Source organism: Ostrea edulis, chromosome 10 (assembly GCF_947568905.1).
Source record: "Ostrea edulis chromosome 10, xbOstEdul1.1, whole genome shotgun sequence".
In the NCBI taxonomy this organism is placed as follows: Eukaryota; Metazoa; Mollusca; class Bivalvia; order Ostreida; family Ostreidae; genus Ostrea; species Ostrea edulis.
The window spans coordinates 9,922,379-9,949,194 of NC_079173.1; the positions used below are offsets into that span (position 1 = coordinate 9,922,379).

Below are 26,816 nucleotides of genomic sequence, written 5' to 3' on the forward strand. Positions count from 1 at the left end.
AGAGTAGGACAGATTAACAGCAGAGGGGAAACCCGACCTAGAGTAGGACAGATTAACAGCAGAGGGAATGTTGGCACAAAAGGAGTGGGAGCTAGAGGTAGACAAGCTGGAACCAGAGGACTTGTTGACATATGAGGAGTGGGAACTAGAGATGGACAAGCTGGAACCAGAGGACTTGTTGACATAAGAGGAGTGGGAGCTAGAGATGGACAAGCTGGAACCAGAGGACTTGTTGACATAAGAGGAGTGGGAGCTAGAGATGGACAAGCTGGAACCAGAGGACTTGTTGACATAAGAGGAGTGGGAGCTAGAGGTAGACAAGCTGGAACCAGAGGACTTGTTGACATATGAGGAGTGGGAACTAGAGATGGACAAGCTGGAACCAGAGGACTTGTTGACATAAGAGGAGTGGGAACTAGAGATGGACAAGCTGGAACCAGAGGACTTGTTGACATATGAGGAGTGGGAACTAGAGATGGACAAGCTGGAACCAGAGGACTTGTTGACATAAGAGGAGTGGGAGCTAGAGATGGACAAGCTGGAACCAGAGGACTTGTTGACATAAGAGGAGTGGGAGCTAGAGATGGACAAGCTGGAACCAGAGGACTTGTTGACATAAGAGGAGTGGGAGCTAGAGATGGACAAGCTGGAACCAGAGGACTTGTTGACATAAGAGGAGTGGGAGCTAGAGGTGGACAAGCTGGAACCAGAGGACTTGTTGACATAAGAGGAGTGAGAACTAGAGATGGACAAGCTGGAACCAGAGGACTTGTTGACATAAGAGGAGTGGGAACTAGAGGTGGACAAGCTGGAACTTAATCACAGTTATTCTCCACATCATGTTTCAATCTGTCGTCAGTAAAGAATGGAAATCTGTGTAGTTTTAAAAATTTTGAAACTCGTTTCAAAGGACAGCCGACACGTTTCAAAACGACACTGCCATCAAGGGGCAAAATGATGCTGAACTTTGCTGTCTTCGTACGCGATCAGACAAAGCTGATATTAATCTAGTCAAAATGGATGAATAAAAACGAAATATGCAGTAAAGTCATATGATTTTTAAAAAGACAAACTTGAAACATTCTGTTGTGTATGTGCATGTAGATCTACATGATTATATATTTTTAAAGAAAGTTTTTATATCCTATACGTAGCGTTTCAAAACGTGTCACAAAACAATTGCTTGCTATTTCATCACAAGAATATTCTAAGTACTTAAAAATATATATATGATACTGCGTTGGCATTTTGACAGTAAGTACAAATGCATGAGTAGGACATTTTTAATCTCTACCCAGAGTTATTGTTACTTACACTATATTTGTTCTGTATAGTTTATAAATTTGCCGATAGGTGTCGTTGATTTGAAAGCTGTTGGTCCCCAGCGCTTAAAAATCTAAAGAGAGACATTGAATACGTACGTGTCAGATTTGTAAACAGTTTAACAAGCCAATTTTATAGAAAATTCACTTTCAAAATTTCATTTGAGTGGCATATTTGCATTATTATTACTTTCTTACACTTATAGTACTTAATTCTTGTCATTCATGAAACGATGCACATGTAATATTATAAATCAAACGGCACGTGCAGTTACTCACGTCAGTTCCCGTCTTTGCATATACAGTATGCAAAGTATACAGTATGTAGTATTACTCGGTCCCGGCAACCTGATTATGTTTGACAATCATCGTTCCCATGTCCGTGTATATATACACGACGCGATGGCGGTCTATGCGAAACGATGTAATGTAGGCATGCTCTCAAACAATATTCCCTTGTTTATTTTCCTGCATTTTTCTTCAGTTCTTGGGGATTACATGTATATCAGTTATACGAACTAGAAATGTAGAAAAGGCCTAATAGGTAGTCTAACATGGAGTTATCTTTCTTTGTAATATATACATGTATATATATATTTTTTTTATTATTTCATAAAAATATTTTCATGTACAAATAAATAGGAGGTACATCTTGGTCTATCGACGGCAGCTGGACACGTGCCTTCCCTCTTTATACATACAGCTGTCAGAACGAATCTGAAATCAGAGAAAGAAAAACCAGTTAAACGTTGAACGTCCTAAAATGTTGGTCCCGAGGTAAAGGAAACCTCAGACTCATAGGGGTGTGACCCCCCCCCCCCCTCCACCCACCCCCTGCTCTTCTCAGAGGAAATCCTCTGATTGGCTCAATTGTCGAAAACAACGAAAATCTCGGGTTTGATCTAAAGTGACAAAAATGTAATTTTGCTTCATTCAGAGCCTCTAGATAGGTTTTCTAACACAAATATTAATAACAATTTAAAAGTCTATAAACCTTATTTGTATGCCAATGAAATTATAAATAACAATTTTGCAACAAAAAATTTCGACACCAAAATGACAGCTACATGTAATATTGCTTTAAATATGCATGGAAATAAGGCGGTGTATAATGCCAATATATAGCTTTTAAATTGGGTCTCCAAAATGACGAGAGGGTAGGGTGGAGCTTCTTGTCATAAGAGAATATTTACATTCACTGAATCTTTTCTCTTATACATTGTATTTCTTTTGAAATTGACATTGCTTTCAACATACATTAAATACCCTTTTAAAATTTTATGTGGTTACAGATCAAAATAGTGATGCGTCTATGATTTTTTTCCTTCAATTGAAGACTTCTTTTATGTGTAAAATTTTCAAGGTATAGTGGGGGTGGGTGGACTGGCTTTGTAGAAATAAATTACATCACTTCAAATATCACTGCAAAATGCAAAAAGTAATTTTCTAAAAGAAATATATCAAACTGAATTCTGGGGCGCTTAGGCATACGAATCACAGGCACTTGTTTCATACATGAGTCCCCCCTACTTGATAATACCACTGTATTATTAAGGAGGGGGACTCACGTACGAAACAAATGTCTGTGATACGAATCTAGGTCAACCAGGGACATATACACGTGCAGCATACATGTCGAGTAGTGCACCTTGTTTAAGAGTATTAAATGAAACGGGTAGTTTCGTATTTACGGTAACCAAGGAGACATTGTACACTACCTATACTCAAACTTGATCAGTCCCCCATCTATCTACATGTAATATCATAATGTCCATTTGGAACGGGGGTGTACACGTTTTTTCTCCCATTATGTGTAAGAAATATGCTGTGGAATCATCATTGTTCGTGGGGGATTGATATTCGTGGATTTCGTGGGTCACTCTTACACACGAATTTACGTGTCCTCGAACGTTTTTTTAAACCATGTAGAGTTATCTCTCCTAGTGACATCATATAGCTTACCCACGAAATTACGTTCCCACGAACCAGCAAATTTTTGCTTACCCACGAACATTGACCCCCACGAATTAAAATGATTCCACGGTAGAAGAATGAACGCTAAATTGATAAATTGTATGGGTAAAATATGAACATGTTTATATTGACAGTATAGTGTCTAGGTTCCCAGTGTGTCTACTCACCCAGTCAATTCGAACCCCGATTCATTTTCATGCCCGTACTCTTTTTGAAACAATAATGCATATGTGAACAAATATCCCTATAAATAATTTTAGTGTATGAAATCATCCCAGTTCGGTTAAATAATCACTATTCAGATAGGTTTGATTATTGAACTAAACTCACGGGCCCGCTTCCCAGCCACTCTGTTTTTACACTTCACTGTTGAAATGGAATATAAGGGATCAGATTAGGCTTTTGTAGCATTTTCAACACTCAATAACTTTTTTATTTATTTTACCTTTAACTTTAAAATAAATGTTTTTATTAATTTTGTTTTTGTTTTATTGTTTTCATCATTTTCAACAAATACATATACACCTTTTACTCACACTCTTATACAGATTAAAGAAAGCGATATAGACAATTACATGTACATGTATATTCTAGTACTTATTGTTAAAAAAAAGAAGAAATGCTGTTATCATTAATTGAAAAGACATTTCCATTTATACCATTTCTTTTTGTAAAATATTTGTTCTGTAAGTTTTTCCTCCAAAATGTAGTAATCATATAAACATTTCAAAACATCATCAAAAACAATATTGACATTCTTTCTTGAATATTGGAATATGTATCCCTTTACTAAAAGGATTATAAAGTTTAAAACCATGTGTTCTTTTTCTGGGAAACCAAAAATAACAGTTTGTACACTAAATCCCATTCTTTTGCCAGGTTTTTGAAAAATCCAATCTGATAATTTTGTCCATAGTGTAGAGACGGAAGGGCAATAAAAAAGAGATGCTTAATTGTTTCTGGTTCTAGTGCACATATTGAACAAAGTGGAGAGTTTTAATTTTTGATATATGTAGGAGTTTGTTAGTACCCAATATTCTATGACTGATTCTATAGTTGAACCCTATCAATCCTGAATCTTTTGTAACAGATTTGATGTTTGTATATACATGTTTCCAATTTAAATCTAATTGCAAATTTAAATCATTAACCCATTTGTTTTCACAAATAGGTCAATGCTGTGATTTTGATATTAAATAGTCATAAATGTTTTTATTAATTTTTATTCATCATTTGTATTTATAAGAAATTAAGACGAATACAAAACTCGTATCGAATGTTATGAATAGATACAAATAGCAACGGGTTCTGTCCCAATATTTTCTCAGAGAGCTTCAGTTCTGCAGCTATCGGATGCACTGATGTTTGAAATGGCCGCAGACAGCTGTGTGCATTTGTTTAAAATATCGGAAACAGAGAGCTGGTGTGTTATGGGGTCACTCAGAATCTATAGGTTTTAATAACCTCAATCACTGGCTTTGTGAAATCTAACCTACACACTATATTTATATTGTAAATAGTTTTTCTCGGTTTGTTTTTCTTCATAAAGATTAATTGAATATTAATCAAGTTCATGTACACCAAATTAAATAATTTTACCCGATAAATGTAGCATAATGCATGTTGCATTTCATGAATTAATTTCAGTTGGAACAGGCGAGGAAGAAGATGCGATTAAATAAGTTTTATTTGCACTTCCATTTTATGTTTGATATGATGACAGGTTTGGTTTCTATAAATAAATTGAAATTGTTTACTTAAACTTTCTTCTTGAGGTCACCAGGGCCATTTTCCCCACTATACAGATAAACCTACCCAGCTGTGCGTGTTTGATTTGAAAACACCCAAACCCATACATACATATGAATAAAATATATATATTTTTAAAAAAGAATCTGTTGATGGTTTTAGCCTTGCTAATCAATAATTTCTACGGAGTGTATTTAAAAAAAAGATACATATTTTTCTTCCAATTGGCTTATAGATAGATAGATAGATATAATATATATATATATATATATATATATATATATATATATATATATATAAAAGCTTTACGGAGGATTTCTGTGTTTTCTTTTCATATTTTTTTTAATATATCTATCTATCTATCTATATATATATATATATATAAAGCACAAACAAACAATAAAAACACCCAACCTTACGTTTACCCCTAGGATCTAAACGATACATGTGAAAATCAATTAATTAATATATAAAGCACTAAATAATCACAACTAGGTACTGAAAATTTTCGCCCCAGCCCGGGGTCGAACCAGCGACGTACGGCACCCACCGCCTAGCAAGATTGTCAAACCAGTGCGTAAGTCCACTCGGCCACAACGACTTCCCGAGTAATCCTGCTTGATACCAGAGGAGAGAGAGAGAGAGAGAGAGAGAGAGAGAGAGAGAGAGAGAGAGAGAGAGAGAGAGAGGAAGTCGTTGTGGCCGAGTGGACTTACGCACTGGTTTGACAATCTTGCTAGGCGGTGGGTGCCGTACGTCGCTGGTTCGACCCCGGGCTGGGGCGAAAATTTTCAGTACCTAGTTGTGATTATATATATATATATATATATATATATATATATATATATATATATATAACAGTAAAGGCACATTGTACGTTCTACATGTACATGTATATTACATACATATGTATAATTATATAGGCTGCCTCGCTGCATTTGTCTGAATCTACCAGTTGATGGCACGTGGACAAACGACAAATGTCGAGAGTTTCAGATGATGAATCATCATCTCAATTATATATCATATATCTGTAATTACAAAAAAAAACGTGGTTTACCTTTGCACGTTTCGAATACATGTAGGCGTTCATGGTAAATTGTAGAGATTCTGTGTGAATTGAAATCCTGCTTGATACCAGAGGAGAGAGAGAGAGAGAAAGAGAGAGAGAGAGAGAGAAGCCGAAGTGATTGTGCACATCTAACGGAAAATCCCATAGGAAAATAGCATGGACGGTGCAGAAATTTTAATGATGCCGTCATGAAAATATCACTTATTATTTTAGAACTGACTTAATGATCCAAAAATCACCCTGGGAAACCTAATTTACTCCCAGACTTAATTACAAAACATGGAAGGATTCCGGGCTGCCATCGCTATAAATGCACTCATTACGTTTCCTCGCTCTCATACGTCTGGTTTTTGTGTGCAGTTGTTGACAATCCTAGTTTGATATTCGAGGCACGTTTCAATATATTTTCTTTTTAAATTATCCTGTTTAAAGAATGCATCTAGACAAACTATACAAGTCATGATTAGAACATATAATCAACATCAGCCAAGAACAAGAAGTTTGATCCTCTCCTTAATTTCTCACACGGAGCACGCACCTGCTGGTTCTTATATATATATATATACACACACATGTATATGAACCAGGTTATAAAATCGAACCAAACATTACAGATTTGAGGACAAACATAACATGCAATGATGTTCGTTTCAGGGCAATTCTAACCCACTGATTATAGGAAGGGGGGGGGGGGGGGGGATAGCTATTGGTCTTAATTATGGTGTTTTATTTTGATAATTTTTCAGATATTTTACAGATATAAGATCTAATGCCATTTTCATTTCATTATGTTATATCGTTGCACTCCTCTTCTTATCCTAAATTGTAAAGCACATTACAGTAATTTGTTTTATATAAGGCGCTATATAAGTTTTATTATCATCATTATCATAGAACAATTCTAAGCACAGGTTATAGAACAATTATAAAACTCACTATCAAAATTACTGGTGTTCTGGAGTTAATTTTAGATGTACAACAGAACGAGTCCGGATAATCAAAATAAGAAAAATTGTAGAAATCATCGTCAACAAAACAGATCTCGAGAACGGAAACGAGGCGTTTTCGTCATCTTGAAATATACACTGTATATATATATATATATACAACCTTATCTTCAAATGCTGATCAAGAATTTAAACTTAAATTGGAAGGCCCGCTTGTTAAGACTGTTTCCCCTATAAAATCAAATTTACCTTAAAATTTGTAATGCACTATAATAAACTATTTTTCAAACATATTACATTGAGGGTTGGTGGTGTATTTTTCTAAAGTGAGGACTCAGTTTATTTGCGCTGAAAATAAGAAGGGTTAATCAACATTCATGTTTACCAATGTGTTTTGACATCAGTTTTTCCCGATATAAATGCCATACGCAAATGATCTTTAAACTTAAATTTGAAAAAGAAAGCAGTTGAAATAAATGAACATTTCTTGCTGACTTATTTTATGGGGGTTTTCAATATTTGTAAACTACGTACATGTATTCATTTATTCCTGAAAAACATTTTTCATACAAAATGTGTGCAGATTTTGAATTTCCTCCCCCCCCCCTTTTTTTAAAAAAAAAAAAATGCATCTTAAACCTTATAGTTTCTACTTCTAAAGGTAAATTCCTGATATTCTGCCTTCGAAATAAACCCGTGTTTCATTCTTTCGCTTTCTATTTTTCAATGATAAATTTAGTACATTCTGCCTTTAAAATGATGTGTGTTTCACACCTTAATCTTCTATAGAAGGCATGTCTGTATGTAAAGAGTATACTCAAAATAGAAGGAATGATCAAAATAATATCGAGTAGTTAGAACAGAGAAGAATAAAAATCACAGTTCTAGCTAGAATGGTGCAAATTACACCCAGTCTTACACCGAGTATTTATCTTACTGTTAGAAAAGGAAAAAATAAAATAAAAATCACAGTTCTAGCTAGAATAGTACGAACGTATCGTGCAAATCACACCCAGTCTTACCGGTCTTGTTTTGGAGGCACTTAGGCAAAACGTGCACACGGGCTTCGGTAGATCCACCCCACCCCTGATCATGGCTTGATGTTTGATGCATGGCTGGTCCACACAATCCGCTCCAACCATTAGCACCGTGTTCAAGTGAGCTATATAGCTCGTGGCCAATCTTAGAGTCTCAATTTTTGACAACTTCCGGTCCGCAGGTTCTGTAGGTATAAGCGTTCGAAGCGTCACAAACGCTGTGTTGACGCTGTGCGTCCGGTCTCTCTCTCGTGCATTAGCAGCCATTCGCTGCTTGGGGACGGGGGTTCCGTCAAAGTTAAAGTCACAGTGTCTGTCGTCTCCTTCCGAATTATTGAGCAATTTCCTCTTCCGATTTCCAGAACTTTGGATATCCTCAACTGAACTTGAGCTGTCGTTTTCGTCCGAAAAATGTAAATCCTCCTCGTTTAAACGTTTTCGCATTGCGTCACTATGACGTTGCATTCCGTGTCTATCTCATTTTAGCATAAAACGTCAACAAATTCAGCTTGAATAAGATTTCAGTTCCGTAAACCTTACATGGATGGAAACGGGCGTTACAATATGTTTGATAATTGTCAATTCTAAATACTTTGCTTTTGAGCGCCAGCAAAGTGAAGTTACATATGGATATGCAATTTCATGCTATGTACATCCCAAACATGCTTTAATGTTGCGATAAACCGGGAACCCTTCCGTAACATCCCACTGTTAAACTAGATTCCGGCGTGTGATATTTCGATCTGTTAAAGTCATCATTGGGGATAATTACCCGTGTGTTATTTCCATCTGACGAGCCACGGTCATAGTTAATAGGAGGGGCATTGGATGAGTCTAATGCACAAAATGTCGTTGCCATGACAACAGAATGGCATCACTGAAGTAGACTGCGACAAATTAGAAAATATCACACAAGATATATATATCCATGGAGATTTACACAACCACTTTTGTATTGGTACTTAATATAGAATTATATTTTCACTTGAAACAGATCGACAAACACATCACACACGACGCCAAAAGTGGAGCACGTGCGACGGAAGCCATCGTACCACTGCAATGTAACAGGCATGCAGGGCATCAGAAAACAAACTTTTCAAAACAAATAGGATCTTTCTATAATGATGCGTTGATGATTGCTTGAGCACTCAGGAGAAGTGACCGTGAAATGAGATATGCTACCGGTCAAAGCTCTCTCAAGGGGCGGATCATCGCTTGGGAAAATTAGACTCCGTGAGGTATCTCTGTATAACAAATATCGCACGAAAATGAAATGAGTTCACAAGCTTTACAGTTCGAAAAAAGTGAGTGCTGTATGAAAATAGAGATTACCTTTAAGTGCATGTGGAGAAAAGGAGGGAAAAAATATACCCTTTAATAACGAAAACACGACAGAAAAGTCGAAAAGACGATAAAGTACATGCGAAAAGACGATAAAGAAACACTGCAAATTAGGTCCAATATATATTTGGAGTTTTGTTATTTCTTTGAAGCGAAACGACAAAACAAAAAGATGACAAAACGAAAAGACGACAAAACAAAAAGGTGACAAAACGAATAGACGACAAAACAGAAAGACGACAAAATGATGATTAGCGACTGTATCATGTCCATGACATGAAATAAGCGCGGTGAAATCGTTGTCAATTACATATAGTGATAGAATGAAATACACAAAGGGCATCGCATTTATATTATCAAACATGTTCAATTTTTGCGAAATACAGGTACACATGCACAAGTATTGCATATATCATGCTTGCCTGGAAAACGCATCAAATACAGACAGCTATTTACCCAGGACTGGGAAAGTGCGCTTACTAAAATTTTATATTCTCTTTATTCTGATAAATCCACGAAACAAAACAAACTCTATATATGTATATTGTATCTCGGCAGTTTAATACGTTGTGATCCCATTATACAGATTGCGACACACCTCAACCCCGGCATTCAAGAAGACGATATCAGAGTCGGATGATTTTTCCTGTATTGAATGCTTGACTGGTTTGGGGTTTTGCGGTATAGAAATTGAGTGAAAACATACACTGTAGTGTACATCTATTTGCATAAAATTATACTGCATGCACAATTCAAACTTTCTAGATGATTATATCCAATCGGAGATATACATCTGGGTGCAAATACAGGTACATGTATTGCATGCGCAATCAAAAAAAAAAAAAAAAAAAAAAAACCCAAAACAAATTAACGGAAAGGGGAATAGATAGTCAAAAATTTAGTGCAGTTTTCAAAATGTATTGTCTCTTCGGAAATCATTATTTACCGTCACTTTGCATGCACATATTCAATTATTGAACTGGAGAGAGAGAGAGAGAGAGAGAGAGAGAGAGAGAGAGAGAGGATTAAACGTGTATAGTGAGGGAAATTTTTACCATTTGACAGAATTTATAAGGACAGAAAGTACACTATGAGGACAAAATTTTGTCCTCACAATTACGTCCCCATAAACCTGATCCATAGCATGTGAAAGATGTACATGTAGATACAAAATATCAGATTAGTGAGGACAAGTGGTGTGCCAGTGGGGACATGTTCTCACTAATATTCTCTCTCAAAACCTTTTTTTTTCACAATTCGAAAGGGAGTACCGGTAGGCCCTATTAGATTTACTTTTATAGGTATCCCTATAGCTATACCTGAAACAGTACATTTTTGCCTTTACAATAACATCTCTTCTAGACATTGTGAGGACGTCCACAGAGAGAGAGAGAGAGAGAGAGAGAGAGAGAGAGAGAGAGAGAGACCCTTACTCTTTAACATCTTTATCAATGACCTCTTTCACTTTGTAAATAAATGTAATCTCTACAACTATGCAGATGACAATACTTTATCAAAATCAGATAAATCTTTAAATCATGTAATAGCAGCACTTCAAGATGACAGTAGATCTTTGATTAAATGGTTTAAATCAAACAAAATGCAGGCAAATCCAGAAAAATTCCAAGCTATCTCTGTTGGAAACAAAACACACAATGAAAACATAGTTTTTGATTTAGATGGGATAAAAATTTCATGTGATGAAGAAATAAAATTGTTGGGTATTACAATTGATTTTAAACTTTCTTTCAACACACATATTACCAATATTTGTAAAAAGGCAGCAAGGCAATTAAATGTTCTTAAACGAATAGGCAAACATCTTAGCAAATTAGGTAAATTAACCATATATCATTCATTTATTATGTCAAATTTTAGTTATTGCCCGTTGACATGGCACTTCTGCACTGAACAAAACACCCGCAAAATTGAAAAGATTCAGGAAAGAGCTCTGAGGTTTATCTATGGTGACTATAAAAGTACTTACGAAAACCTAATAAAACAATCTAAATTGCCTTCACTAAAAACCAGAAGAATGCGAACAATAGCTTTAGAAACTTTTAAAATTATCAACAAACTGTCCCCACTTTTTTTTTTTACAAGATCTAGTTGTTATAAAAAACCATTCATACAATTTTAGATATACAAATACAGCGGAAGTACCAAGACCTAGAACAACCAGGTACGGGATTAAATCTTTCAGATATGAGGCAGCAAAGCTCTGGAACTCTTTGCCAAACGAAGCAAGAAATATTACATCACATAATCTATTCTCAAATTATATTCAAAATTGGTGTGGGGAATTAAATTGTAAATGCAGCTCATGCAAATTCCAGCCTCTCCTGCCTAAATCTTAAAGTTTTGATCTAACTTCTAACTATGCCTCTAAGCTTACATGTACAAATTTAACTGTTTTATTTTTACTCCGCTCTGTCTCTTAGGTATGCATATTTATTTATTCTATATGTATATCCATATTTTTATGTTTGTGTTGCAAACTGTTTTCAGTGATGCATGCTCATCTTAAAGGACACATCGCATGTTTTTAAACTTTTTAATTTTTTCAGCAAAATTAATTCATTTCATGCCTAAAACTACTGTACATGTGTTTTAAATGAAACACTTTGCGTAGTTTTCGAGTTTGAAAGCGATGAAATTCAAATCTTGCGATATGCATATTTTCTTCGATATTTTACGCGCCATTATCTGTGACGTCATATGAGACCTCGAGCGAGAAGATTTGAAAACAGTTGATAGCCATTTCATAAACAGATTAGATTTAATTGACAAACAAACAATTATCACATTAACAGCTTGTAAATAACACTGCATTAGGGTGTTTTGTGCCGTTTAAGGGTGTACTTGCTGTCAGTAGAGAGGATTTGGACTGTGTTTTTATCAATTTTCGAAGGAAGGTATGAGGGACAAGACGTGAATATTTTTTGTCGGCACAACTACTTTGCCATAGAAACCCCCAGTAAAATTTGTCCCTGTACTTTTTCTAACAAGCACTTGGACAAATACGTAGATAAACTGCGAGAAAGTGGTTCTATCGAAGCTATGCACTGTTACATATAGGCCTACGGCATATGCTTTCCGTTCTGCTCTCGAATTCAATACACACTCGCACCAACTGACCTTCACCTTGTAACAACATAGGCAGAACTTTGCTAGCACATACATGCCAACTTTCCCGATTTAGGCGGGATCTTCCCGATTTTACCCTCCGGTCCCGCTTTCCCGATCGGGAAAGCAAAATTACCCTAAAATCCCGATTTGAAATTTTTTCCGACCAAAATTTCCGATTTCACGATTGAAAACGATTTTGAAAGCGGGATAATCGTGAAATCTCGTGACCAGAATTGGAAATCCCGCGTCATTTCTGAACTGGCCAATCAGAAATCGGGACAATAGTCAGCCATTGCTGTTTACCTGTGTCGCATGGTGTCGGGTTGGTCTGCCTGTGTCGGGGTGCAGGTGTTTATTGAACAGTACGAAGCATGTTTTGATAGTAATTAATCGGGAAGACGGATTTCAAATTGACCTATCCTTTACACAAACGTGAATGACAACGATGCTAGTGTCACCACCAAACAATCGGACATTCCGCCTCTCGATGACAGCATCCAAAATTTGCAATAAGGTACGTCAAGTATATATTTTTTCCAACTATAATAATATAGGCTATCCAAATCTATCCGTCTATAGCGATGTATTATATAGTCTATATAGTGTAGTATTCATTAAATATACTTTGTGATGCGTAATTCGCACAAGTCTGTACTGAATTTTTTATTTAGCAAGTAGCCTTAATTTACAAGTAAAACGGAATATTTTGATGTGTTTTTTTTTTCCTGGTAATTATTTCAGATGTCATGGGTGCAAAGGTTTTGTTCGCAAACTTCATAGCAGGGCAGATCACTCCTTTTTTGGTTGCAATGCAGATTATTCCACCAGTCTCTGCAAGCCCATGTTTACAGACAAGCAAGATCGCCTTTGCAGTCGTACCTAAATGCATGTGCTTTAATTTAAATTTTGATATATAGACCGGCCAATGTTTATTGTATGGTGTAAAAGGATGCAACCTTAAATATTATTTGATATTATGTATGTGACTTGTTGGAGAAGATTTTTTGCTGAATAGATGATTTTAATAAAATATTAATGTATATCTTTCAAAGTTTTTTTTATATAGTTAACGGTCAAACACATTTGATGTTGTGTTAATATATGATACATTAACAATGATTTGATTGATATTTTATTTGAAAGGACAAATATTTATTTTCATGCTAAAATGTCGTGAATTTTGAGCTTTGAAAAAAGGTCGTCGCGCGCAAAATCCCCCATGGGGATTTTTAAAAGTTGGCATGTATGCTAGCAGTAGTTTTAAAAAAGAAATTTAAAGATAAAAGATAATTGAACTTTCAATTATAAATAATAAAATATAATATTTCCCGACTTTGAATTGAATTATAATGCTTTCATTTTTTAAAGGAACGCGTACGTGTTTACAACAACAGCACGCCGCGCTCCCACTTCCTACGTAACAACGTGTTGATAACAAAAAATAATGATTAGGCCTAATAAAATTGCTTTAATAAAATAATTTAAAAGTATTGTGATTTTCACAATAAGTTTGATCATTATTATTATTTTTTCTTTTTCGAAATGCACCCGTGACAGTAGGCCTAGTTGTCAATGATACATAATCGTATCATAATTTAGGCCTATCTAACTTCTCCAAAAATAAATTTAATAATAATTGCACTGTTTATTTTAGAAAAGCAACAACGCTAATTACAGTTGTTTACAGAAATGGCATTACCAATTGTGTTTAGACAGGGATCCGATGTAAACATTATTTACTCGCAAATTTATGCAGATTTCATACTCGCTTTTCTCGCTACATTTGGGTCGCTATTTGTATGCACTGGTGGCTAAAAGATATAAGACTCTGGAAATTTGTCAACATCGAAATAAATGTTATCCATGGTAAATAAATTAGGCCCCTAAAACCCGAGTTTTTAAAAATATCTAACACTACTTTTACAACAAGTTGATCGACGAAGGTCGCATATGACGTCACTGTACCACGTGACTACCTTATCTAATTAACTAGGCTTTTTGAAATCGGGGCTTAGATTTGAGTCCGTATTGTGGCTAATTATCGCAATACTTCAGCGAACGAACTATTACAATTAATTTCTATAAGCATAAGGAAGACAAAATGCATATAATTCTGTATACTTTGAAAACACGAGATGTGTCCTTTAATATAGCTAGTCCCTGTGTATATATATGCATGACTTGTGATGTCTGTATACATGTATGCGTCCTGTTTTATTTCAAATTTCTGTTTTTATGTCTATGCATGCAATTATATATCATTAGTGCTTTGTGGGTTTTTTTTAATGCTATATAGTCGGTTAAAGAGCTCTTAGCTCATGTTTATTGTTTACCTGTATATAGTTTCCGACTTTAAATAAAAATTACTTACTTACTTTTTACTTAGAGAGCCCTACTTTATGTACAATGCCATTTTACAGAAGGAAAGAAAATCGATCACTGATATAAGTGTTAGCTTACAAGCATTGATGAATTTTAACTATTTCAAAATTTTATATTGACAATATAGTGCAAACTTACAAGCTTATATTTGAATTCATCATTAGAAATTTAAAAAAAAATATCAGTTTGGGTGTGGGCATAAATATTTTCAATCGTAAAGTACTAAAACTCCATCAAATTGCAGGAAATTCTAAGTATAAAATAATTCATTCTCGATATCGAGATATACAGGCACTTAGCACCGTTTTATAAACAAGGAGAGAAGACAGTCGGAATTCACGTCGCACTTGGATTGAAATTCTTGACAAGCGAGAGAAAAAATTGATGTGGGGTGTACTTCTGCCCAAACTTCAAACTCCTAAATCGTAGAAAGGGGAGGGGGAAGGGATGGGGGTAGTAAAGGTTGGTTCACTACACGTATTCTTCAATTCCGCAATTCACATACCAGCTACCTTTCACTTTGAAAATGGGGAGGAGGAGGGGGGGGGCGTAATGAATCCAACTTTGCATGTAGAAAATATGAAATTTGTATGTTATCAATGGTAAAAAATTGAATCGTAAAAAGGGAACAGACCAGACCTTGTGTAGCTCTGGCGAATGTAATCCCCGTCAGCTACATGTACAATGGGGAGCCGAAAAGCTCTAAAACCTTTATGATTTTACTGAAAAAGGACAATAAATCTATAAGACTCTATATAAGTAAAGTTGTTTATTGTCAACAGGACGTAAAATAAACAACCAAAGAATCTGATAAAAAGCACCAATCCCTTATCTTCCGTAATTAGGGACTTTTAAGAGCTTGTCTACGAGAAAACCATGCAAAATGTGATGGAAGCAAGGTTGTCGGATCAACAACATATTTTGAGTGTAATAAAGTACATCAATATCAAATACTTTGGCATATTTTTTTCGGGGGTGTAGTCATTGGATAGGGATTTGCAGCCATGTTACTAAAAATAGCACTTTTGTTCTGACAAAAGGGTAAAATTATGTATATTTTACCCTTTCTATTTAAAAATTCTAACAGGTTATTGAAATTGGATTTTTAAAAATTGACACAGGTTATAAAACAACTGGATATGCATATTCATATTGTTTAGTGGGAATCTAAAATTTCACTTCCGTTTAAGTGCACAAAGGTCACAAATTTGGCACGATTCCAGATTTTGATAAATTGCAGAAAATGATAACTTTTGAATCAACTAGTAGTCAAAAAGTAACGCTTTGATTTATTCAAAATTACTTTCATCTTATAGAGAAGAAGTATATTTACGATATATCAAAAATCTGTCTTTGGACTCTCGATTATAGTAAATATATTAATACTTCAAGTTGGGCATTTTTTCCTGTTTGTAGAGCTTTTATTCTGGTAGCCACCTAAACCTGTTTGCCATGCATGGTCCTTGTTATCTTATTAAGTCTTATATAATTTTATGATTTCACATCAGATGACAAGAAGTATGTATCAATCATTTTTTGTTGCTATGGGTCCTGGTTGCCATGGTGACAAATTGCAAAATTTGAAAAAAAAATAACGTTTCTAAAAAAATATGCATCGTATGAATAGTTGTAATTTAACAAAATTGATATTTGTGTACTTTTAAAATGCAATTTTTAAAAACAAATTTCATGCCAATTTATATTATGCTATATATACATGTAATAAATTCTTTATTTAGACAGGATAGCACGATTAGTACAAATGACTAGTTTACATTGTGGTCCTACAGAGACTTAAATCTACCACAAGCAATTGGATCATATTTCTTCATAGATTTGCTTTTCCCATGGATACAATAAGGATAAATCTTTTTTTTTTTTTTTTTTTTTTTTTTTTTTTTTTTAAATCTGACTGGTTGTTGAAAACATTCTGAAATAATCAAACTTAATCGCAAATACTAAGCCAGACAGCAATGTAACTTTTGAAAATTTGTATGAGAGTCACAATATTGATATTCTAAAACAAATAAAATTGCTGCCATTGTAACATTTAGACCAATTTAAAGACTGACGTGCTTTAAGTTCAAAGGTAAAACTTGTGTGAAGACATAACTTAATAAATATCCACAGTATAATACCCCAAATCTTTATCTTTTCCTCTGGACAGTTAACACGTCATATGAAGTTGTCAGGTACAATATATTAGATAAAAAGTACTTTGTGGTTAGGAATTTTTAGATGTCATCAAACTTTAACAAATGAAGTACCCAGAAAAAAATTGAGCAGCAACCCTTAAACAATAAAAATAACATGCTTAATATGTACATATAAACAAGAGTTGTCAGATGACTGTACCTAACCGTTTGTTCAAAAGGTTAAAACTTTTTGAAAAATAGGTCAAAATCCAAGGTCGACGTTGACAGTTCTGGTAACAAAAGAAATGGCATCTATGTTTGAAACATCAAAGATCTATCACTCTTGGTTTAAAAGATATAACCAAGATAAAGTTTTTGAACAGTACGTCAAAGTTCAAGGCAAAGGTCGTTAGGTCAAACCAAAACAAAGGTCTCTTCATGAGGCATCTATATATGTAAAATATCAAAGCCTTATCCCTATTGGTTCAAAAGACATAGGCCAGGTTGAAGTTTTTTTTTTAAAATAGGTCAAGGTCACAAGGTCGAAAGTCTTGGTACCACATCAAAGGTCTTTTCATGGGGAATCAATAAGGGATATATGAAAACCCTACCCCCTTGGTTTAGAAGATATAACCCAGGTTAAAATGTTTCCTTAAAGTGGCGCCGACGCCAACACTGGGGTCATTACAATACATGTAGCTCTCCGGATAGTCGTCCCGGTGAGCTAAAAGGAATGTGCATGTTCTTTTCTTGTCTTTCTTTTGTTTTTTTTATTCTTACATGTAGCATATTATTCTACATTCTAAATCCATGCGAAAGGGTTCGAAGCAGCCATATTCAATACCGGAAATTAATGATTATAAACATTTTATTGAGAGGAGAGGGGTGGTAATGGTAAAATGCTCTTAGATAGTGAATGATCTTGTTAAAATCATAAAATAATCAATAATGTTGAATATATCTAAATACAGAAATTTTCTTTACATTCGCACGCCACTCCCAACACCATTACACGTACAAATGAAATCTAGCTTAAATACCAACTGACAGTAATCGCATAAATTGCAACGAAGACGAAAGTCAGATAATAATAACGTCCGAATTCGCACAAAAGTAAAGAAGTTCGCTTGTAATAATTGGAAATATAATTTGTAATGAAATGTACTGTTTATACCTGACCCGACTGGTATAGTCTGTCCTGTCTAAACACATACAGTGTAGCTAGGTGGAGAGGCCCCGTAGTTGGCACTCATCACCAGGGCGGAGGGTGTGGGTGGGTGGCAATTTTTTATAGAACACCCCAACCTCCCTAAAATTACTTTTAACACAACCCGAAGCTCAAAATCCTTGATAATGATAATAATGGGGGGAGGGGGTTCCAAGGATTTAATCCATCAGTTCAAGCTTCCATTTCAATTGTTTATTGATTGCCATAAAAAAAGTAGAGGGGGGCTGATTTAGCTAAAGAGACCTGATCGAAATAATCTTCGGTTTCCCTGTCAGATAAATGATTTTTCCAAATTTTTTCCCGATCAATTTCTCATGATGAACAAAGTATAGTGACGATCCAAACTCTACCTACATCAATGACTTTAAGAAACTAAATTAGCATATACATATACGTAATACCATCAGTTTACAATATCTATATATTTGTTGTTGGTAAAATAGAGAAAGGTGTAAATTTTCGCATGTTGAATCGTAACCTATGATTAAGCATCAAGTATGTCATATTGTTACATTGAGCAATGTAGAAGAAAGATACCGAGCAAACTGTTACAGTATACATTCTTTGAGTTCACTTTATGCATTTTTATTTCACACTTTTCTTATTTTGTCCTGTCCTCATTACTTAGTGCATATTTGTAAACTAATAACAAATTTTTGTCATCAATCATGATGGTAATTTTTTTTTAATACATTTTGCAAATTCGGGGAGGACGAGGACTGCACTAGATCCTCACATGCTCCATCTGGACTGACTATAGATGCATATTTTCTTTGATATCTAAGCATTTTCGGTTAATGCATGAATTATCAAGGAAAGAACGCTTTCAATTCTTCAATGACAAAATGCCTGCCCACTGGTACTAGTTTGCAGTATAACAGGACGAAGTACGGATACTTTTTAAACCCTGCCAATATTTAGAAATTCCTGGATTACATTCACAGATACTGTTATGTCTTTCACTGATATCACATAAACATGATGTACGAATTCTCAAATCCCATTTCAAGTTGGAATCATAACATTCCATAATATTGCTATCATTTTGTACCTTCTACGTATGAAGAGTGCATCAAAGGGGAGGTAATTCCAGCAACAGGTCTATTTCATTAAAAGACCCCCTTTTTCATATAAAAATAGTAGATTACTGGGATTTATTTATTAGAAAATGTTAAATCTATAAATAAAATTAAATTTCCAAACAATTTATGCATCTAATATAACAAATTTTAAATCTTTAATCTTTTAAAAGATAATTTTAAATGCTTAAAAATATTCATTTTTAATTTTAATTTTAATTGCAAATGAACGGCCAAAAGTCCAAAGTACAATTTTTTATATTTTACAGACAAGGAATTGATACCAAAGTATTATACACTTTTAAAGAAATTTAAGCATTACTTTTGCAGCAACACCTATTTCAAAATTGACCATATAACACAAAATGAAAAAAGTTTGGCACAATGCCAAATTACAGGCTCCATGTAATCTCTATAGGTCGAGGCTATCTGGTACCGCTTACAGGGTGACGACCACGAGTTATCTCATCTTATGTAGGTACGAGTTATCCCTCGTGCCAATTTATAATTCACAATGATTCGTACGAATAATCGTCGTGTGTCAATTCTTTTATACTTATTTCTTGATAGACCAATATTAGGTAAAATAGGTCATGTTGGAGCTCCATTGTGGTTGGCAAACACATGTATATTTATTATCAATTACGTAGGAAACATGAATACTTTCAATCATATTCAAATCAATCGGTTCTAAAAATGAGAAGCACAACACTGTTGATTATTTAAAACTCAGATTTTCGACACAACCCGCGTCTAAATCAAGAGACATATATTACATAAGCAAGTATCAAAAAACCCTGACAAATATTAATAATCTACATTGTTAACAAGAATGATACACTGTTGCAGTGAATTGAGAAAAATGGTAATTCTATGCATAAACATATATATATTTTTTAATGCATATTAGGTACCGTGTGTTATGATGGATGTATTAGCATCACACCCTCCCCAAAGTATTAGACTGATATTTCTAAATCATTGATGTACAAATTTCGGGCAGAATATTTTAAAATCTTGATACACCATTAGAACGTCGTAGTATTCATAATTTCACGGAATGTTGTGACAGCACATTGATATGAAATACGCTTAATTACAATTAACAATGTGTACACTTTAAATCAACTTGAAATGTTATTTTCCATAGAGGATATCAAGACTTTTACATATTTGTTGTTTGAAAACTGATACCAACTTATAAGGCAACCTCCCTGTAACAGGTACCAGATTATAAAGCACTCTCCCTCTTAACAGGTACCAGATTATAAAGCACTCTCCCTCTAACAGGTACCAGATTATAAAGCAACCTCCCTCTAACAGGTACCAACTAATAAAGCACTCTCCCTCTAACAGGTACCAACTTATAAGGCAACCTCCCTGTAACAGGTACCAACTTATAAAGCACTCTCCCTCTAACAGGTACCATATTATAAAGCACTCTCCCTCTAACAGGTACCAACTAATAAAGCACTCTCCCTCTAACAGGTACCAACTTATAAGGCAACCTCCCTCTAACAGGTACCAGATTATAAAGCACTCTCCCTCTAACAGGTACCAAATAATAAAGCACTCTCCCTCTAACAGGTACCAACTAATAAAGCACTCTCCCTCTAACAGGTACCAACTTATAAGGCAACCTCCCTGTAACAGGTACCAACTTATAAAGCAGTCTCCCTCTAACAGGTACCAGATTATAAAGCACTCTCCCTCTAACAGGTACCAACTAATAAAGCACTCTCCCTCTAACAGGTACCAACTTATAAGACACTCTCCCTCTAACAGGTACCAACTAATAAAGCACTCTCCTTCTAACAGGTACCAACTTATAAGGCAACCTCCCTGTAACAGGTACCAACTTATAAGGCAACCTCCCTGTAACAGGTACCAACTTATAAAGCACTCTCCCTCTAACAGGTACCAACTTATAAGGCAACCTCCCTGTAACAGGTACCAACTTATAAAGCAGTCTCCCTCTAACAGGTACCAGATTATAAAGCACTCTCCCTCTAACAGGTACCAAATAATAAAGCACTCTCCCTCTAACAGGTACCAACTAATAAAGCACTCTCCCTCTAACAGGTACCAGATTATAAAGCACTCTCTCTCTAACAGGTACCAACTTATAAGACACTCTCCCTCTAACAGGTACCAACTAATAAAGCACTCTCCCTCTAACAGGTACCAACTAATAAAGCACTCTCCCTCTAACAGGTACCAGATTATAAAGCACTCTCCCTCTAACAGGTACCGGATTATAAAGCACTCTCCCTCTAACAGGTACCAACTAATAAAGCACTCTCCCTCTAACAGGTACCAGATTATAAAGCACTCTCCCTCTAACAGGTACCAACTAATAAAGCACTCTCCCTCTAACAGGTACCAGATTATAAAGCACTCTCTCTCTAACAGGTACCAACTTATAAGACACTCTCCCTCTAACAGGTACCAACTAATAAAGCACTCTCCTTCTAACAGGTACCAACTTATAAGGCAACCTCCCTGTAACAGGTACCAACTTATAAGGCAACCTCCCTCTAACAGGTACCAGATTATAAAGCACTCTCCCTCTAACAGGTACCAAATAATAAAGCACTCTCCCTCTAACAGGTACCAACTAATAAAGCACTCTCCCTCTAACAGGTACCAACTTATAAGGCAACCTCCCTGTAACAGGTACCAACTTATAAAGCACTCTCCCTCTAACAGGTACCGGATTATAAAGCACTCTCCCTCTAACAGGTACCAGATTATAAAGCACTCTCCCTCTAACAGGTACCAAATAATAAAGCACTCTCCCTCTAACAGGTACCAACTAATAAAGCACTCTCCCTCTAACAGGTACCAGATTATAAAGCACTCTCTCTCTAACAGGTACCAACTTATAAGACACTCTCCCTCTAACAGGTACCAACTAATAAAGCACTCTCCCTCTAACAGGTACCAACTTATAAGGCAACCTCCCTCTAACAGGTACCAACTTATAAAGCACTCTCCCTCTAACAGGTACCATCTTATAAGGCAACCTCCCTCTAACAGGTACCAGATTATAAATGGAGGATATTTTATAATCTGGTACATGTTGGAGGAAGTGTGCTTTGTAAGTTGGTACCTGTTAGAGGGAAGGTACTTTATAGAATCTGGTACCTGTTAGAGGGAGGGTGCTTTATAATCTGGTATCTGTTAGAGGGAAGATGCTTTATGATTTGATGATAAAGCATTTTATCTCAAAGAGGTACCAAGTTATACAGCACCCTAACTCTAACAGGAAGCAGTGTATGCTAGGACTAAAATAATTATAGCTTCTCCCAAAGTAGAACTTCTATTGTGCTTATCAAAAACAATCGTTGTCAATAGTACAGTGTACTTGGGATCAGCTGGACTTGTTACACTACAGAAATCATGGAACACACTGTTTCCATGTTGTACCTGTTTGGTTGTGAATCCCAGATGATGTTCAACAACTTGTTCAACACCTTGTTTGAAATGAAAAGACTTGTAAAGTTTACAAATTTATTATAGCACAAGTCAATATTGTTTTAGAGTAGCTGATAACAAGTAATAAGTTTTCCAATAAAAATAAATGAGTACAAGCAGAAAAGGTTACATAGGGTGTTTTTCTGATGCCATTTCTAGAATAAAGTGCACCGCCATGGCACATGATATGCCCCGTCACATATTGTTAACAGTATAGATTGTACCCATTAAAACATTTTTTTTTATATCACCTTAATTAAATGTCACAGTGACCTTAAAGTAGGATGCGACACACCTTCTACCTAAGATGCATTAGTTGACCAATTTTGGTGATTCTAGGTCTAATAGTTTTCAAGTTATGAGTCGGACAAGTTTTTGCCATATATGGCCATATCTTCCTAATGAAAAGTCACAGTGACCTGGTTTTAATGTGCGACACACCTTCTACCCAAGATGTATCTACAGACAAAGTTTGATGATTCTAGGCCTTGTAGTATTTAAGTTACGGGTCGGACACGAAAAAGCTAACAGACGGACGGACAGACGGATATCTTCTTAATGAAAAGTCACAGTGACCTGGTTTTAATGTGTGACACACCTTCTACCCAAGATGTATCTACAAAGTTTGATGATTCTAGGCCTTGTAGTATTTAAGTTACGGGTCGGACACGAAAAAGCTAACAGACGGACGGACAGACGGATATCTTCTTAATGAAAAGTCACAGTGACCTGGTTTTAATGTGCGACACACCTTCTACCCAAGATGTATCTACAGACAAAGTTTGACGATTCTAGGCCTTGTAGTATTTAAGTTACGGGTCGGACACGAAAAAGCTAACAGACGGACGGACATGAACGCCATACCATAATACGTCCCATCTTAAGACGGGCGTATAAAAAGGCTTTAAATAGTATCAGCCATCATCAGGTTGTCACATACTTTCTTTCCATGAATAAAAGCTCCTAAACTTAAAAGTGACAGGAGGCCGGTAGATAGACAACTAGAGCTCTGCGGAAAATATTTCCCCAAAATTGACCATGATCAACAATCTGTAAATATTCTAAAACACCAAAGAAGTTATTTACAAAGACCCTAGCTTCAAAACTGTGAGAGGAGTTAAAAGGTCAAACCGTCATTTATTTAATACATGTATATTTCCTCAAAAACTGACTCGGTTAAACCTGTAATTTTCAACAACAAATTTTTTAACAAAAATCAAAATCATAGCCACATACACATTTTCCATACCCATACAAATACTCTGCAGAATAAGGTTCTCAGTTGAATATTGGGAGAAATTTGACAAATCATGTACTTTCTATGTAATGTTTCCTCAAAATACTCAGTTCAAGAATCTGTAATTTTCTCGAACAAGGTTTTCCTATTAAGTGAACCTACAACCTTGACCTTAAAAAACAATAAGCATCTTCCTTTTATGGTGATCAAATGTACCAAGTTGTAAGATTCTAGAGCTTACGGTTCAGTCTGTATCCTATCTTACAAGGTCCGGACAGACAACACCATACCATAATATGTCCAGTCTCTGACGGGCAAGTACCATAATAAGAAAATCTAAAGTTATGACCCTAACAAGCTTTCACAAACTATAAAACATGAGGTGTTTGTAAAACAATTACATATAAGCCCCCATGGTGCAAAATTGAAAAGGGTTATACATATGCATAATTTGATTGATAGTAGTATCATCAATTCGAAATATTGAGCAAACAATATCTTCCTATGTCAGGAGTGGATTGACCAAGTGACCTAAAAATCAATAGGGGTCATCTACTCCTTATGCTGTACCAGGTTTGGTGTCAATCAAGCAAATAATTCTTAAAACATAAGAGACAATATATTACTATGTCCAGTTTACCCCTTGACCTTTGACCATATGACCTTAAATCTACTCCTTGAGATGTACCAGTGTACCAAGTTTGATGTCTGTCAAGCAAAGGGTTCTCAAGATATTGAGCAGGCAGTGTCTTCCTATGTCCAGAGTAGATTGACCCTTGACATTTCGACCTGAAAAACAATTGGGGTCCTCTTCTTTTCATAACCAACCCACATATGAAATATATTACGATCAAGTGAATGGTTCTTAAGATATTAAGCGGACAACATGTGGTCTACCGACCGACCAACAGGTGCAAACCAATATGTCCCTCTTCTTTGAATGGGGGCATAAATATAGTGTTATAACACTAAAAGGCTTCCATACATCTAAAAGTAACATAGGACAAGGCTAACTATAGAAACATTGAGATAGCCTAAACACTTAAACTCTGAAAAAGTAATATCTGATACTACCCTGAACCAAGTAAATTGACTCTGCTAAGGTATTTACATATTATAATGTAAAATCTAAATAGTTCCCTAACTCAATGTTATGTTCATTTCCTACTCTATGTAAAAGATAAGAGGCGAACACGAAATTCATGTGAAAAGTACAAACCTTAGAGTTCTTTAACCTAGCAGAGTGAGTAAATCTGAGTCAGCTCCTTATATAGGGCTGACAAAATCAATGGGATACTAAATATAAATGCTCAATCTGATAACCCAGGATTAAGCCTCTTGGCCAATGAAATTGCAGAAAACAAATTATGTTCAGGAAGACTGGCATAATGGCAGGTATAATGAATTACATAGCACAGTGAAAGGTAAACATGTGAAACATTAAGATATTTCCTTTATAAAATCTTAAATGTAAAGTTTGAAAAGGTTGCATGTATAGTACAATGTATGCCAGTGGATTTGAAAATGACCTGAATCAATGCTCTTTCTATTTGGTACAAAACAGATATAGTTATGATTAATCATTATATCATTGGGTAAAGGCGGCAGTCTGCTTCCCTTAAGGATGTATTCTAAACAGTGGATGCAATCAAAATCTCTGCCTCCACAAACATAATATCTTTGAAGTATTGGATGTGTGTGTTCATATTCTGTCCAATCCTGTAACATGAAAAACAAGACATAATCTTATTGGCTCATCCTAAATTTAGTATCCTATCAAAGTTTAACTAGTAAATTGCATTCTTCTATTGTGTTATCGAGTATATAAGCTCAAACTCAGTATTTATCAAGTTTCTCTGAATAATTAGAATTTATCCTACCATCTCCTACCATTATCTTTTTCCTTTAAATATTGAATATCTTAGACAGAAAATAAAATCATAAAAACTTTATATATCACACAATGCGAAGTCAATATAAAATTACTGGTAAAGAAAGTTCAACTCTTTGACACAAGTATGATGGAAAATTAAAGATAACGGTGATAATGTTTCGAGAATTGTTTTCATCTCTCAAACAAAATACATGTAGAATTTCAGATTGAAAATAGAAGCAATGTTGACTATTTGAAATGACCATATGGAATTTGTGCACCACAAAGATGAACTTACATAATGGATTTTAGCCTAAACAGCCCAAATTCTTCCAAAACAAATGCACACAGTTCTAAACTACCCTGGATGAAAAAATGAAAGAAAAAAAGATTTATATATATATATGTCTGTTCTTAATGTTTGAATATCTTCACACAAATAAAAGATATAGGTTAACAAAGAGGCCCATGGGCCACATCACTCACCTGAGTCACCCTGGTCCAGTTCTAAAGATTTTCCCTATATATTCGCATGTAAAACTTTGGTCTCTATTGTGACCCCATCCTACCCCCAGGGGTCATGATTTGTAACAAGAGGCCCATGGGCCACATCGCTCACCTGAGTCACTTTGGCCCATATCTGAAGACTTTCCATATATATTTGCATGTAAAACCTTAGTCCCTATTATGGCCCAAACTACCCTTTGCATACTTGAATCTACACTATGTCAGAAAGCTTTCATGTAAATGTCAATTTCTTTGGCCCAATGGTTCTTGAGAAGAAGATTTTTAAAGCTTTCTCCTATATTTGTATGTAAAACTTTGACCCCC

The 26,816-nt window shown here is 35.3% G+C and overlaps 1 protein-coding gene and 2 long non-coding RNA genes across 3 annotated transcripts; 1 reads left to right on the plus strand and 2 right to left on the minus strand.

The window, feature by feature from the left end:
* Positions 1-1,908: 1,908 nt before the first annotated feature.
* Positions 1,909-10,295, minus strand: LOC125666769 (transcription factor 15-like). Its single transcript, XM_048900053.2, has 2 exons — positions 8,087-10,295; positions 1,909-2,039 (listed from the first exon to the last, which is right to left on the minus strand). Exons 1-2 carry the CDS (start codon positions 8,564-8,566, stop codon positions 1,980-1,982), a joined length of 540 nt encoding a protein of 179 aa, XP_048756010.2. The 5' UTR covers positions 8,567-10,295; the 3' UTR covers positions 1,909-1,979.
* Positions 10,296-12,628: 2,333 nt separating this feature from the next.
* On the plus strand, positions 12,629-13,616 carry LOC130050928 (uncharacterized). Its single transcript, XR_008799314.1, has 2 exons — positions 12,629-13,088; positions 13,316-13,616. It is a non-coding gene; the product is annotated as an uncharacterized LOC130050928 (long non-coding RNA).
* Positions 13,617-24,926: 11,310 nt separating this feature from the next.
* LOC130050926 (uncharacterized) lies at positions 24,927-26,344 on the minus strand. Its single transcript, XR_008799312.1, has 2 exons — positions 26,284-26,344; positions 24,927-25,831 (listed from the first exon to the last, which is right to left on the minus strand). It is a non-coding gene; the product is annotated as an uncharacterized LOC130050926 (long non-coding RNA).
* Positions 26,345-26,816: the final 472 nt, after the last annotated feature.